We start from the raw sequence: 16,482 nt of genomic DNA on the forward strand, positions 1-16,482 counted from the left end.
TAAGCGCACTCGAGCTGGAGTAGTACTGGAATGGGTGACCTCCTGGGAAATCCCGGTGCTTCATCTCTATGAGCATCACCTAGATCCAATGAGTGCTAAGTGTTCCATTTGTTCTCATGAGAGATGGGTTCATGTGTGAATCACTACTAATGATATATGGGTCAATGAGTTTGACTCAAAAATTACATAGTTAAATCCTAATAGGAATATCACAATTTGACTTGCTGTGGAAAATATCTCCTATTGTAACATCCCGATTTCCCAGGTCTAAATTAACATCTAACATATACAAGGAGTACAGTTATAACTTCAATTTCACAAGAAGGCAGTTACATCATTCATGTTCATGTGAAAAGTATTACCGTTAAAAAAAAATTAGTTAGACAAAATTTCTTAACTAGAAACTTAAAACACCATCAAATGAAATTACTACAAAAATTGAAAACTACTTACCTCAGAAAAACTGAGACCGAAATCAAACTAGTGATGCTTCTGCAACCACCCGAGTTAGTCCACAAATACGCTATAACAATTTCATATGATGACTAACATCTAAAAACCACTATCTCAAAATCAAATGATAATGTCAACCAAATACAACTATATTTAAATTAGGGCATCACTTATCACTGTATCAATTAGGGCATCATTTACCATCAGTTCATTTAGGGCTTGTGATACCGCTACCATGGATTTAATTTAGGGCTTCTATGACCATGAATTCAATTTAGGGTTTTCAATACCACAGATTTCAATTAGGGCTTCCAATACCATGGATTCAATTCGGGCTCTGTTACCACGGATTCAATTAGGGCTTCCGATACCACTATCATTTAGGTTTCCAGTCATCTCTCAATCATTTAGGTCTTCAGATTCCATTCCATATGAATTGCTTATCTGTGATAGTTTCTCAAGACTAGATAAATACTTATATTCGATATTCACGAAAACAATTCACAAGTTTATCCAGGTGTAGAATAATGATAACAATGAATTTAACTCAATTCAATCTTACCTCCTCATAAATAAAAATGATAATACCTATTTCTGATAAACAATTGAATGCATAGCTTATCTCTGTTTGACTCATATCTGACATCTTGAGTGAGATGAAACATTTTTAGGGGCTTAACCACCCAACCTCGGACCACAACTTGTCCCCACACGATCTCTAACGAGAAAGGCCCTTCCTACCCGGAATTGGCAGGGGTCAACTTGTCATCTACTGGGCTTCTTGATAATTAACTCAGCATATGACTTGGCAACAAGGGATCACGATAATAGGAATGTGCATGAGCTATTTATTAATTCATATTAAATAATATATATATTAGATTGACATAACTGATACTGATTCATATTGTTACAGAGTTCCTCTCTTTCACCTCGTCACCCTTTTTTCTTGGCTACATAGCTGGGTGGATCCTAGGTGTTAGGAATTCTCGGATCAATCGGTTCAGTCAATTATACATGCATCCAGGATTATGTTCTTTAAAGATTGAATGTTAAATTATTTAATGTAATCATAACTGGATTTGTTTTTCACGTTCTAGCAGACTAACTGCACCTCTTCACCATTTAGGTCATCAAGCTGGTGAATTCCTCAGTGTTGATATAATTCTGGAAAAGCATGTTGATTTATAATATCAATCAAGTTTTAAACAACTGCCATCTGAATTAATAAATGATGTATTCTCAAGGTTACTCGAATGTGCACTTCAGAAAACCAACCACTAATATTATATATTATTCACAAAACTACTATGCCTAGCCGGCTATGGGGAAAATACTAAATCAGAAAAAGAAAGAGATGGAACAAGTTTAAATTATTCTTTGACCTATCTTTATGTAACGTGTTTTTTATCCATTGCTTTAGCTTTGCACATCTTCACTTTTAATGGCACCAGTGATTTTCTTGGTGTGGAATATATATGTTTACCAGACAAAGATGATTGTATCAAAAATCTGATCAAAGTCATTACACAAGATTCTATGGCATATTTCATGGTTTAAACTAAACAAAGATTATTAATGAGATGCTAGATAGAATAGTTGAACCAATAATATTCGATTTTCAGACTAAAAGGATTTGAATTTTTTTTTATAAATTATTTCAAGTTTAGTCAATCTCCAATGGGTATTCTAGGCTCACCACCGGCTCAGTAATAGGGTGGAGAACATGCATATATCCTTGCCTTGGCTACAGACTCAACAATTCTTAATCATGAATAATGTTTCGACATACTAGATTATGTTACAGTTTCATTGATTAAAGGTACAAGAACAAAACAACATAAGCCTTGCTTGACTCCTGCTTACTTTGATGCCAATATTTGTCTTTCTCTCTGTTCCGTGACTTGCAACAAGGTTGAGATGGTAAAACTTGTGACGAATTGTGTGCAGAGAAAGCTTCGAATTCCAGACCTTGTAATACTGAGAGCTACCGATAATAGGTACTGACACAGAGGAAGAATAAAAGAATCGTTCCATCTTGAGTATGTGGTTCAATTAAAATGGAAGGCTTGACTATACAGCTTCCTACGGTTACAAGAACCCATACGATTCCCAATCTTAAAATCGACCTAAATTGGATCACTACTATGGTAGTCGAATGATCTTGAAAGATTATAAATCTTGGAAAAGATGGTAGCCGGCTTCAACTATTTACTTTCATTACTAAAAAAATAAAAGGTAGATTATAAATGGAAAACATATGGCTTCTTTCACAGCTCGAACTCTCCAATGACATACTTACAAATGACAATAACAATGAATTTATATATAGATTTGCATTGGTTTAATTCCTACGATTGACTCAACAACATGTTGGGAATTGGAAAGTAATTTAATCAGAACCTTACGTGACTCTCTGTCACTTCAAATTGAGAAGGGGCCGCTGTTTTGGATGAGTCTGCCTCCTTGGCTCTAATATCCACGTCAGGAATGTATGAAAGGAAGCCGTAGGCAAGGTGAATGCTGAGATATGTTTAATGATTCTTAATATAAACTTGAACCGACCTTACGACTACCCAACAGTTACAAAGAAACGATTCGAATTTCCTTCAAATTGATTTTTAAAAGGAAAAGAAAGGAGGAAGGAAAGGAAGAAAGAAAATATGAAGTTTAAAAGTTATAATAGTCATTAAAATCTAATATGAACAAGCAATCATCACTTAATTAATTATTAAATTATATTGGAGCTAAAATGATTTTATATTTAGATGTACGTAATAAATAATTATTAAAAATAATATAACGAAAGATAAATTAAAATCCTTTAAGATACGTTTTATATTTTATCCTAACTATTTTAATTAAATTATTAAATAACTCATGCAAGTCTCACAAATGTATTCTGGCTAGGTCTTTTACCTGTCTGCCCAGTGATGGTGATGCCCTGCCTAATTCTTTTTTGACAATGCTTCCACCCCTTTGACATGCTCCCTACAAGGAATTTCTTAGTAATTAAATTATTTAGTCATAAATAATCATAATAGTTAACCTTTCATCTTAATTCCATAAATTCGCAATTAACGATCAACTATCATGTCATTTTCACTTGAAATCATAACGACCAACTATCTTACCATTTCGCCAGATTATATCAAATTAAACTGCCAACTGACTTCATGCGAACCTCAACGGCTATATTTCAAGCTAGGTCAAAAATTGGGATGTAACACCTACTTATCAATTGATGAGCTTAAGGGGCTTTCTAATGAATTGTTCCTAAGGCACAACAATTGGTGAAGGTTTTGCAAATGGGGTTGCAAGTAGAGTGGGTTTAACCATGAAGGGAACTCCGTAGTTGAGCGTGTTCGAACTGGAGTAGTACTAGATGAGTGACCTCCCGGGAAGTCCTGGTGCTTCACCTCTGTGAGCATTACCTAGATCCAATGAGTGCTGAGTGTTCCATTGATTCTCATGAGAGATGGATTTACGTGTGAATCACTACTCATGATATATGGGTCAATGAGTTTGACTTGAAAACTACACAATTAAATCTTGATAGCAATATCACAATTTGACTTGTTGTGGAAAATATCTGCTACATATCGACTAAAAACATGTTTTCTGTATTTAAAATTGTGCCCCAAACTACAAAAATGTGACTGTTGTTTAAAGGAATTTATATTTTTTATGTTGCGAATCTAAGTTACAAGGTTCGAATTTGAATTCGAGTTTGTCAATTATAAAATTCGGGAAAAAAAAATTGACATTAAATTTAACTTACCTATTTTTAAATATAAAAAATATATCCACAAAATTGTCAAAATAGTTTGACATTGCTAAATAATTCAATGAAATAACTCAATATTTTTTTAAAATAAAATAATCTTATTATAAAGAAATATTGTATTAAATATCATAAAATTCAGGTGAAGTTTGGTAAGGGTACAAATTTGCTGAAATTTGAACTTCATTAATGAAATTCGGCGTATCCTATGACTTAGTTTTGAAGTAAAAAAATTTGGAGTCTAAGTATGCAAATGATGGTCAATTGAGTTGATAAGAAGTAATTGAATGCCTTCCCATGCAAAAGAGATGATGCGTGACTTGAAATGCCCAAGCGGTTCTTCATTTCATTTCATTTACAATTTACATTATATTAATGTGGAAACCCAAAAATAGTATGTATTTTTAATTATCCTAACAAACAATGTATTTCTAAGTACTTTGTAAGTGTTCTTTTTGTATAGTTATTCTACATAGTCATGATATATGATTATATTTTTTTAGGAAATAGTTTTGTTCTTTGACGCTCTCATGATATGTTAATTAACAAATTCCTGAACTAAGAATTGACAAAGTCCAATGTCCAAATTCTTAGATCTTTATCATACTTCATTTAAGTTTTTAGTCATTGACTTCTTACCTTGGTTTGTGTGCTTTGTGACAGATGAAACTATTGACATTCCTCTCCCATTGGACAAACTTTCTTGTTGCACCTCTTCCATGGACGGTATTCAAGAGTAAGTAAAGTGCTGAAGTCAAAAGTTTTTTAATAGATTAAGAGAAAGGAAGAAAGCCTGTTTTATGGAAATAAATACAGAGTGTAACAAATTTACAAAGCCCTAGAGAAACATGAACAAAGAATGGGTTGAGTCATAATGTGCAAATATGCACAAAGGTTTCATTAAAACATAGATTTGACACATCAAGTCATATTTGAGAATGAATTAGTCAAAGAAGAATCACAAAGTTTGAAATAATATCAATGTCCAATAATTACAAAACTACCTATTCTTGGATGGCATTATCAACCTATATATTTATGTTCATGTGATTATGTCTTGATTAATACATAAATGATGTTTCATTAAATGCCAACTTAAACACTTATGTTTAAATTATGTGGCCCCTATCATTACTTCCTTGATAAGGATATGAGTGTTACTTGATTTTCGCCTACCGGCTCAATCAGGTAGAGCCTTGTGTTTCAAGTCCAAGTGGTACTTTTTTTTTATCAATTCCATATCATATGCCATCCGATATTTGAACCATTATATACATAATCAACTATTGCATTTAATGAAGGAAAGAATACGATTAAAAAGAGCATACTTTATATTCTGTTATGAAAATGTAATATGTTTTGTATTTATCAAATATTGTGCATGCTCCACACAAGCCGAGAGCTAGCTAAAATATAAAATAGAGCTTGAATTGCGACATAAATACATATGTGAAAAAGAAAAGAAAAAACATGAAAGATCATAGGGGCCAGTCATTGCTTGAATGACTGGCTGCGTTGCTGATTGTGTTGGCCACTTGTGCTCTTGATGATCCCGCTATCTCACTTTACTGAGTTCCCATACCAAATCCTAAAAGTAAAAACAAAAATAGAGTTAGATCCAATGGATTTAAGCAATAACCAACCTACCTCACTATCACACCCCACACATGCATCTACATTACCAAATCCCAAACCCTATTTTGTTTCTAACTAGTTTATTTCATTTGCAGTAACAAGTGTCTCTCATTAGCAAGTGGATGTAAATGTGGCTCCCACAAGTGTACAAGCCTAACTCGCTAATAAGATAAAGTAATCAACAATCAAAGTGAAATGCATGTCGGTGCCATTGATAATCAATAGATAAACAAAGAATAAATATGTGAGCAGCAATCGTTAGACTGTTTGATCAATGAAGGTGGTATTTATTGCCATAAGAAATATTAATTCCATAAACCAACAAAGAATGCATGCAAGACGCTAGTGCTGGGTGCGATAGGTGTGAGAGTGGGAGGTTGTGCGAGCGGGAAAAGCAGAGGGCTAGGAGCGGCTAAGGCTTCTACAATGGGTGAATCCATTGATGGTTGTAGGAATTCTGAGGATGCTGACCCTGATGGATGGTGGGTTGAGTAGTTTGGGTCGGTTTTCTACAGATGTGCGCAGAGGACAAGTTGTTTTGGGGTGCGACGGGTGTTTGGTGCGGTGAAGAGGGACGTCGGTTGTAGTTTGGGTTGGGGAATGCCTCCTTGCGGCTACCTCTTTGCTTGGAGAGATTGGGCAACAGTGTTCAGATGGGCATTGTGCTCCTAGGGTTTCCAGTGACGGGGAGACCAGAGATGTCAGCGGTTGAGAGTGACCCAAGTGTATGGTGTGGCTTTTGTGGACCAATGGAGGTTGTTGGGTCGTTGGTCTTTGGGGGGAAACCCCACTTTGGTGACGTGGTCTCTCTCTTTTAGCATTGGGAGGTTTTATTTGGTGAGGCCTTTCTTGGTTCAGGCTTTCCCAGGATGGATCTCATTTTGATTCTTCAAAAGAAGTGTTCTGTATGGGCTTGCTAGCTTCAGAGGCTCTATTTTGGTGCTCCTTTTGCTAAGCTCTGTTTGATCCTCCTTCCTCTTGTGGGAGGGGATCTATTTAGTTTAGCTTCATGGCCTTTTACTTGGTTTGGATGGGCTTTGTGTTATCATCTTGGAGGGTTCTGGTGCTGTTTTTTTTTTATGGTGGTGATGTCCCTTGTTTGTCCGGGTTCTTTCAAAGTTACGAGATTGGGGATTATCTATGCTCAGATCCACAATTGGATTCTTTTGGTTTGTTGCCAAGAGGATGATGAAAATTTTCAAGTGCCCTCCACGACTCCTTTTTGTATTTCGTTAAGTAAAATTCTCAATTGTGGCGTTTCTTCCCCTAAAGGAGGCTGGTATGTTATTGTTTTTATCTTTGGAAGGTCTCTGTGCTCTCTTCCGTTTCTTCCCCTGGTAACTTCTTTAGAGGTGAAGTTCCTCCTTAGGCCTTCTTGGGTCCTTCAAGAGGATTTCAAGTTAGAGGATTGCTTTCTAATTCTTCAAAGCTTAGCACATATTGAGGTGGAGGTATCATCTATTGAGGTGGTGACATTCTATTCTAGGGTTGCTGATGGTGGAAGGTTTAGGCCTTTGCCTTGTTGGACAGGTGGGCAGATTATGAAGTGGTGTTATTATTTGTGGATTCCCCTCCCCTTCATCTTTTTGGGGTGGATTCTTTTTCTATTGAGGTAGAAGGGTGTTTGGATGGGAGCTTGGGTGTGGAGAAGTAGTCTCTCTCTTAAGGATTCAACTGGCATTAAGAATATGTACTCTCAAATGGTTGATGATGTTCTTCTTAAAGATTTTTACTATGTTTCGGGGTTGGGAGACTGCCCCTCCTTTTTCCCTATGATCAAGTAGATCTTGTTGGGTCTTGTTTTACCCTTTGGGGCCTTTGGTTGCAGCCTTTGCTTCATTTTTACATCTCCCTGCTGCTGTCTTTTTGTGGGCCCTTGGCTTGTTCTTTACTGTTGTTCTCTTGTTGAATATTTATTTGCAGTGTTTCATCTATGTTGGGTTTCAGTTCCCTTTTAAAATCTGGTTGTAATGGGTTTTAGGGCCCCATCAAAACCTGTTTTACTTAATAAAAAACAAAGAATGCATGCAGCCATCATGGAACAAGTACACTTCAAGAGGTATGTAAGTACAGTCTCATCAAAGAAGCAATTATTAAATTCCAATATCAATTAACATCATGGTGCAAGATCATCACCATGGCTGTGATATTGCTATTGGGTGCCAATGTCATGATGAACAAAGGAATGATATTGTTGCAAAAAATAAAATAAAATAGTAGAATAATTACTATGTCAATATCATAGCATCGTGACAGCAATAAGAACACACTACATTATGTTATGTTCTTCGCATAATGGAAAAAGTAATGAAGGAGATTACGTGTTCAAATGCATACCATGATAGTTAGAGATATATGGATGGAGATCAAGATGAAGTCACAGTAACATTATCAATATAGCAAGGTCACTGGGAGACGGGGAGACTTCAAGGTGTCCGGTACTGGTACTAGTACCGGTACGGCAATTTTTCAAATAGGAGACGGGGGTACTTGGAGACGGCAATTTTAAATTTTTTTTTTTTTAATAGTTTAAAGAGTCTAATACTAAAAGTAAATACAAGATTTGAAAATAGTAATACTGTAAGGCTAAAGTAAATAATAATAGCAATGTCATATTAAAAATTAAAATAGACTCATAGGGTCAAAGATTTCAAAACTCACATGATCACAATATTGTATCTCATAGACGTATTTGTTTTTTGAATATTGCATATGATCACCATCATATCAGATTGATAATTGCTGAGATTATCATTACATATTCAAATTTTAAATTAAAAAAAGTATAGTTCGATGCTGAATTGCCGATATGCAAACAAAAATGAACACTTTGTACAATAAACAAAAAACAGAAATATATCTAGTATTAGTATGTCGATGGTACTATCATCTACTCCACAAGGTTGTGATCATCCATCTCAAGGTCTTCAGCTATCATGCTCTCCAAAAAATCATCTCCCCAAAAATATTTTAAATAATTTAATCATTTAAATTGTTGAATAAAAATAATTTTTGAAAAGTGTTTCTAATGTTTTTAAAGTTATTAATTTATTAAATAAAATATATTAAATGATTTAATCATTTAAATTGTCGGTGGTCTTAATTTTTGTATTAAAAACATTCAAATGAGGGCTAAAATATATAAAATTATTTAATATTATATTTTACATTTATATTTTACCAGGAGACTTCGGGGAGACTTCACTTTTTGGATTAGGAGATGGGGAGACTTCAGGAGACTTCGTTGTGAAGTCTCCAACCTTTTTTGAGGTCTCCGGAGACGCGAAAAGTCTCCAAGACGCGTCTCGGTCTCCGAGACGCGACTTTTAGGGGGGAGATGGGTCTCCTGGTAACCATGCAATATAGGTATCAACATGTATCTTTAAAGAAGGCACAACATTTTTACAACAGAGAAGGACCCCCATTCTCATCTTAGTCGCTTTTAGATCAAGAAAATAATACTACAGCTATCATGAGAAATGCCATAAAATCAATGATCATTTATGGTATCACTACTATCAGCATTAAACAAGAGAGCAGCTATTGGTGTGAACAAAGGTATGATTTATACAATAATTTATATTGTTGTTAGAAAAGCACACATTTAAGTCCATTTTAAAGCATGTCAAAGTGAAACCAAAGAATGAATGAAAAGCATGAGCAAAGAACATGAAAGATATGAGCAGCATTAATTTTGGACCAGACGCTGTCCTATGGCAAGCAAACAGTAGTGTTCATCTCAAGAAAGACATGAAGTACAGGCTGCTATGGAATAATGAAACAAAAACACAGCTGAAGTAATGACTTATTGTATGACATCTCTAAAAGAGAAAGGTTAAAATCAGTGACTACGGAGCAGCTATATGCATGAAATGAGAGCAAGTATGATTAAGTAAAAATGCAAATTTAGAAATCAGAGGCATATATCTTAAATGGCAAAGATTAAGGGCAAAGATTAAGTGTAGACAATGCTGGGGTAAAAAGGCAGAGATTAATTTTTTTTAAACTTCTAGTTTCTTTTCAGCTTCAAAAATGGAAAAGAATCATCTTCAGGAGACCCAAGAGAAACTATAACTATTGTGGATCACACGAAATATCAGGTACGAATCTACAGGTGGTAGAATACACTCATTTGCAGCCAGATTAAATAAATATTTAGATATGTCTACCAAAAGCATGTCAAATGTGGCCAAAGTTCCAGAGTAAAAGCATGTTAAATGTGCCCAAATTTCCGGAGTAAAAGCATGTTAAATGTGCCCAGATTTTCAAAGAATAAGGCAGAAAATATATGCAGAACCGACAATAAGGTTTCCAGATTTTTGCAAGAAACAACAGAGAATGGCATCACCGTTTTCAAACACGGTTTAACTAGGGCTCAAAATTTGAGAAAGTTTCCAAGTTCGAGTCATAGAAATGGCCACAACCCACTAAAAGAGGAAGGTTAAAACCCTTATTAAAAAACATGAAGAAGTATAAAAACTTACTACAAGAAATTCATATTTTTTTCGCATAATATGACAGAGTTCCATAAATGTTTTCGAAATAGCCAGAAATACTCACTTCTTTTTGCAAATGCTGTAAAGAGAAGGTTCAAATGGAGCAGAAAAGGTAGAAATTGAGCCACAACATTGCTTATGAAGCTTCAGCAAACCCTCCAAAAGTCACAAATCCAACAACAGAAAGAGCAGAAAATGGTCTTCTATTTGACCCAGAAAAATGCTTAGAGAGTGCCAGTTCGAGCTTCATAAAATCCATTAAAACACCATGGTTGTGTCTAGGAACAAAGCTTCGATCAAGAAGACGCCCAGAAATGGCTCAAAATTGCAAAAAAAATTCCATCTATTCTTCCTTCCATGGTGGCTAGGGTTTGTATTCCCAGCAGAGCACATTTTTTTGCAAAGTCACAAGTGCAAATGAATCCTTTGGGGTTGTTTTTTAGGGTAGTCATGACTTGGAAACTTCGTGAACTTTGTGGAAAATGTTTCTTTTTATTATCCAAAAGTCTAGGCTTCTTCTCTGCTGGGATCGATATTGATCGCCTCCCTCCTTCCTAGTTCTCGCTGAATGCCCTTGCCCATCTCCTCCCCTCACGGCAGGAGTTAAACGAGCATGTCAGATTTGACATTTATAGACAGTACATTACCACTACCTAGATTAACCTGCCTGGTGGCTTACGTCTGAGGATGTCCTTTTATGCAGAGCACTTTTTAAAGATCTCTGATGGGATTATTGTTCATCCTAGCTACCTTTCTCGACGGTAGTCTCGCGCCCTGCATATCTCCTTGAGGTCCTTCAGATTTGGTCCTCACCGTCTTTGGGCTCAAACTGACCATCATATTGATAGCAGGGAGTGGATCTGTAAGCTATGTACTTTAGATGAGATTGAGACAGAGACTCATTTTATTTTCCGTTGCCCTATCTATTATGAGATCAGAGGGAGATTTTTATCTTTGTTCTGGGAGTGTTTCGTTTCTCTCTTTCTGATTGTTTTAGTTATTGTGACCAGCAGTGTCTTGCACTTTATCTTCAGGAGGCCACTATGCTCTGTGATAGTACGTTACAGTCACTACTTCCTCACCGACATACTTCTATTCAGCTCATTACTGCCTTTTTCACACCCTTATGTCCTTTGCGTGATGTGAAAAGGTTGTCTAATTCTACTAGTTCTTCCGGTCATTCTAGGTTTGTCAGACCTTGAATCGGCTACTTGCATCAGCGACACTCATCTACAAGTTCATAGAGACAGAGCAGAGCTTCTATCCATCGGCAGGCGTATCCTTCTGTGACTGATTTCTTTATACCTAGAAAGTACTTCTAGTCTTTGTCTTGGCCTCTCTTTGTTTCTTTTCTTCTTCTTTGTTTTGTTGTATGCTTTCTTTTTCGGACACTGTTTGGTGCTCCTACTGTTGTCAGTCTTCTTGTTGTAATCCTCCAGTCCATAGACCTTTTGGTGGTCTTTAGTTGGACATTAATATCATTATCTTATCTTATCTTAATTGCTCACATCGCAGATCACACTTTTCTATGCCAAATGTGGCGTTTTAAAATATGCCAAGTTTTTTAAAAGAAAAATGCCTTATTCATGCCTTTATAATAATGCTTATGATATTTCATTAGGCTTTTTAGAGGTAAGCTAATGTCCTTTATTTTTTATCACAACTTATTTATCATATCTATAGCTTATTATAATAAACTATAAATATTATAATATTTAAAGTAATAAACTATAAATATTATAATAGATCTTTTATTAATTGATAATATTTATTATACAATCTATAAATTATTATTTTAATATATTTTAATTAGATTTATAATATTATTAAGTGGTATAACTCATCACTTAATAAATATTATTAATATGATTAACATATATGCTGGGTTCTAGCTTTGCCTACTGTTCTAAAGGGAAACCACTTTCTTATTGCCCGCCCACCTTTCGGTTTCTGTTGTTGGTTGGGCTAAAATATGAGCTAGAGCACTTCCACTCCCTTAGAATAGTTGGGGCCCACCCTGCTGCCCCAATCCCTGGTAGGCCCACCAAGATAGATAGGGCCATGTACCTTTATAAATTGATTAATAAAAGTATTAAATATTTAATAGTTCATTATTTAATCAGCTTTTTTGATATTTTAAATTTATGAACTATAAATTATTTAATAAATGTAATGGAAAATAAATTATTTATCTTACCTTCAAAGGGGTCAAACAGGGATATTTTGAGAGTTATGGCAAAGTGTGTCAAAGTCATATTGATGGGATAGAGAGTTAGATGGGTAGTTATTGATTTTCTGAGACTTTTGTGATCCTTTTGGCGACATGAATGCATTTATGTTAGGCCTTTATGACAATATTTTGGGGTCATGTCTTTTGGGCCACTTGTACACCTTTTTGAAGACTTTTTAATGGCTCAAAATTGGCATTGAAGTTTGAATTCGACCAAAGAGTTATTGCTCTTGAAAATGCAATTGAGTGGAAAAAAGCATAAATATGAGCTAGAGGCTTATTTGTAATGGTTCCAATTTTTATGCAGAGAGAGTTTTGGAGTGATCTCTCTTGAGTCCTCCATGATATATTTTGCAAATTACTTTGTAACCCGTTTCATGAGAGTGTTATTTTGTCACATTTGGAGCTTGAATAAAGAACAATTTTGGAAGCCATTTTTGTGTTCACTTTGCTGTATGTAAGTCACTGATCCAATGTAGTTTGTGATTCATTTTTGAGTCCTTGAGTGAATGTCTTAGTTTTAGCATCTCCACGTGAATATTGGATATTCAGACAGGTTATAAGCTGAGTTTTACTTCATTTCAAACTGTTAATTTTGGATATCATTATATCTGTTAGCATTTGTTTGAAATCAATCCTTCTTATAAAGTGATTATATATGAGTTTCTGATAACAATATTGTGCCAGTATTAAACTGCTTAGAAAGTTTTCATGGTGCTAGTTTTACTAAACTTCTCATTTCAATATTTTGGTGCATCGCTTTAAGTTTCAGTTAAGTGTACCATTTCAGTATTGGAAGTTCATGCAAGCAGCCCTTCTCTCCCTTTTACAGCCAAGTGCTTTTTGCATCAAGCTTAGGTGAATTATCATATAGGGACCGACCTAGAATCCTGAGATTTACTCCAATTTTGGGTAACCCATAGTCCTAGGGAGTATTTTCACATTTCTCAAAGTGATTCAGTTTTAGGACTTAGTTAGGGTGCAACTTTTAGAGGTAATAGTGACAATATTTCAATGAAGGGGCCATGGTTTTGGGAAATACAAGCAACACAAAAAACAATAGCTCTGGGGAGAATGCCTTTCTAGAAAGAGGTTACAACACTTAGGATACTTGGCAATTTATTTAGTATTGATTCCTTAATATCTCATTAATGAGGAGTTAGAAGTTGGTATTCATGCCAAAGTGGGTTTTGTTTTGAGAAAATAATCTCATTAATAGTTTTATTTCTATTTTTGAGAGGGCAAACTGGGCATGGAATTTGGGCTGTGCTGATGCCATATATTGACGTGCTTGGTTGTCTTGAGAGGGCTACCTTTTTTCCATTTAGCTTTTTCCATAGATTGAGCCTTGTTCTCAACTTTTAATTGAAGGATGAAAAACCATGGATTTGGAGATTGGAGGATGAAATTATTTTAGTTTCTTCAGAAAAATCTCTTTTAGAGATTGTACTTGTGCTGGTAGGGTTTTTTCCCAATAAGTACTTGCATTTGGAGTTCTAATGCTTTATTGTAATAGAAGATTTGAATTTATCTTTATATGTTATCTATTTGATGGTATTCTAGTATATTTGAATATATTTATTTATCTCCAAAATATTAAATTTGTTCATGCAATATGTTGCTGCCTCTTCGTGTACTGTTTTTATATATGTTTTCCTCAATTTTGTATTTGCAATATTCGGGCCACCCTACGGAAGTTTTCATAGTTTAAACTCTTTAAGACATTTTCTTAGTTGTCTTCTTTGGTTTTTGGTTTTCCTATTGTGCTAGGATTGTAGAATTTTGAATTCCACTCATTTCGAGCTATCTTAGGCCTCAATGAAGTTGTCTAGTCAAAGTTATTAAGGAATTAAGCGTTCTGCAAGTGGAAATTCAGTCCCTACATTTCAGTCCAGAGTTAATAAGGGCATGGGTTCTTTGGCTTTGCTGGAAAGACAGTGTTTCAGGCATCATTTCCAGGATATTTCGTTCAAGTTGTCTCTTTTTTATTCCTTGGTTCATCCGACAGTTTTCTATGGCTCAATGGTTTGGGGGCCTTCTCTTATTGCTTCTGATTGGGCTTCTATAGAGAGGGTTTAGATGTTGATGTTACGGTGTATCATAAGAGGTCACAGACTCACCTCTTATAGCATTGTTTTAGCTGAGTTTGGAGCTCATCCTCTCACACTTGCCGCCAATTTTGACTTGATTTGGTTCCTTTATCGGCTTTGTGGTTTTATGGAGTCGGGTGTTGCCTGGCACAGATACTCTCATCTGGCATACTGTTCTTCTGTTGCGATTTTGAGATCTGACACCTCTACAAGGTCTCGTTGTTGGTACGCCTAGGCCAACTCTTTGTTGAGTTCGATTGGTATTGATATAGATCATCTTCCTCCATACTAGTTTTCACTTGATGCTCTTGCTCATCTTCTCCCCTCATGATAGGAGTTGAATGAGCATGTCAGATAGGATATTTACAGACAGTACATTACCACTACCTAGAGTAATCCCTCGGGTGGTCTGCGGCCTAGGATGACCTTCTATGCTGAGCATTTTCTTGTGATTCAAGATGGTATTATTGTTTGCCCTGCTTTTCTCTATCGGTGCTGGAATCATGCCTTACAATTTTCTTTAGGCTCATTCAGAGTTGGTTCTCACCACCTCAGGGCTCAGACTGATCACCATATGGATTGGGCTGATAGGGTTTGTCAATTGTGTACTTTGGTAGAGGTTGAGACTGAGATCCACTTCATATTTCGATGTCCTCTTTACTATGAGATCAGAGGGAGATTTTACTGCCTTTTTAGAGACTGTTCTTCTCTTTCAATGTTCTTCAGCTATATTGATTAGCGATGTCTTGCACTTTATCTTTATGAGACCACCCATCTTTGAGAGATTACCCTGCAGTCTTTTATACCTCAGGGGTGTACTTCGGACCAGCTCATTACTGCCTTTTTCTCTCCCTTGTCTCCTTCACTGGGTTTGAAAAGGCCTTCCAGTACTTTTCATTCCAAATCGGTTAGACACTGCACCAGTCTCTTCAGGTAGCGACATTCCTACAGCGGCTCTACACGGTATTCCAAGACTATGGATAGTTCACGGATTTACCCCTCTATTATTGATTTCTTTTTGACAAGGAAGGACCATTAGTCCTTACCTTGTCTTCTTTCTTGTTTTATGTATTGCTTTCGTTTCTTCTTTGCCACCGTTTGCTGCTTTTGCTCTGGCCGGCTCTTCTGTTTGTATGCTTAGTCCCATTAACCTTGTTGGTTTTTCGTGGACATTAATATTATCTTATCCACGAACATCCATTGGAGGAGCTGTAGGAATAGTGTAAGCATTCTTTACAATTAACCAAACATCCAAACCAAGAGACATTATGTAAGTGCACATTCAAATTCTACAAGATGCCTAGTTGGATCCATCAAATAAGGAATATCTATTCATAACTGGACCTTCATGAGAACCCATGTGTGCAACCTAGATCAACTTTCAAGAGTTTAAGCTCTATTTCTGAAGGCACCTTGCTTTGATACCAATTGAAGAACATTCAAAAAAAGTTGAGAAGGGGTGGGGGTTAATCAGTATTTTAAATTTTAGATCTCATAAAACCACATTAAACAAAGACATCACAATGAAAGAAAAATGTAAAAACAACAACACCAAATTTTCTTGTGAAAAAGCCCTTTCGGATAAAAAACCACAACACAAAATCTTTAAATAACAGCGGGCATTAACCCAGATTGCAAAAGAGAGCACCAACCCTTTTCGGGGCACCAACTCTGAACAATCGAAGCACCAACTCTAACCAGCTAAGACACCAACTTCAAATGCTAATCTCAATAATACTGAAACTCAAGCAACAACTCCACAGCAATCTTTTCTTTTAAAAACCTAGCAGCTCC

The 16,482-nt window shown here is 35.7% G+C and overlaps 1 protein-coding gene across 4 annotated transcripts in view; it reads left to right on the forward strand.

Moving 5' to 3' along the window:
* Positions 1-16,482, forward strand: part of LOC149538180 (nicotinamide/nicotinic acid mononucleotide adenylyltransferase-like) — a 254,735-nt gene that overhangs the window by 5,504 nt on the left and 232,749 nt on the right. For all 4 annotated transcript variants that reach the window (XM_089799556.1, XM_089799559.1, XM_089799558.1 and 1 more), the window contains exon 3: positions 4,901-4,973. In XM_089799556.1, coding sequence (XP_089655682.1) covers positions 4,901-4,973 — 73 coding nt within the window. The remainder of the gene's footprint in view (positions 1-4,900; positions 4,974-16,482) is intronic.

Source organism: Cupressus sempervirens, chromosome 9, assembly GCF_028749045.1.
Source record: "Cupressus sempervirens isolate cs-2001-9-10 chromosome 9, ASM2874904v1, whole genome shotgun sequence".
Taxonomy (NCBI): Eukaryota; Viridiplantae; Streptophyta; class Pinopsida; order Cupressales; family Cupressaceae; genus Cupressus; species Cupressus sempervirens.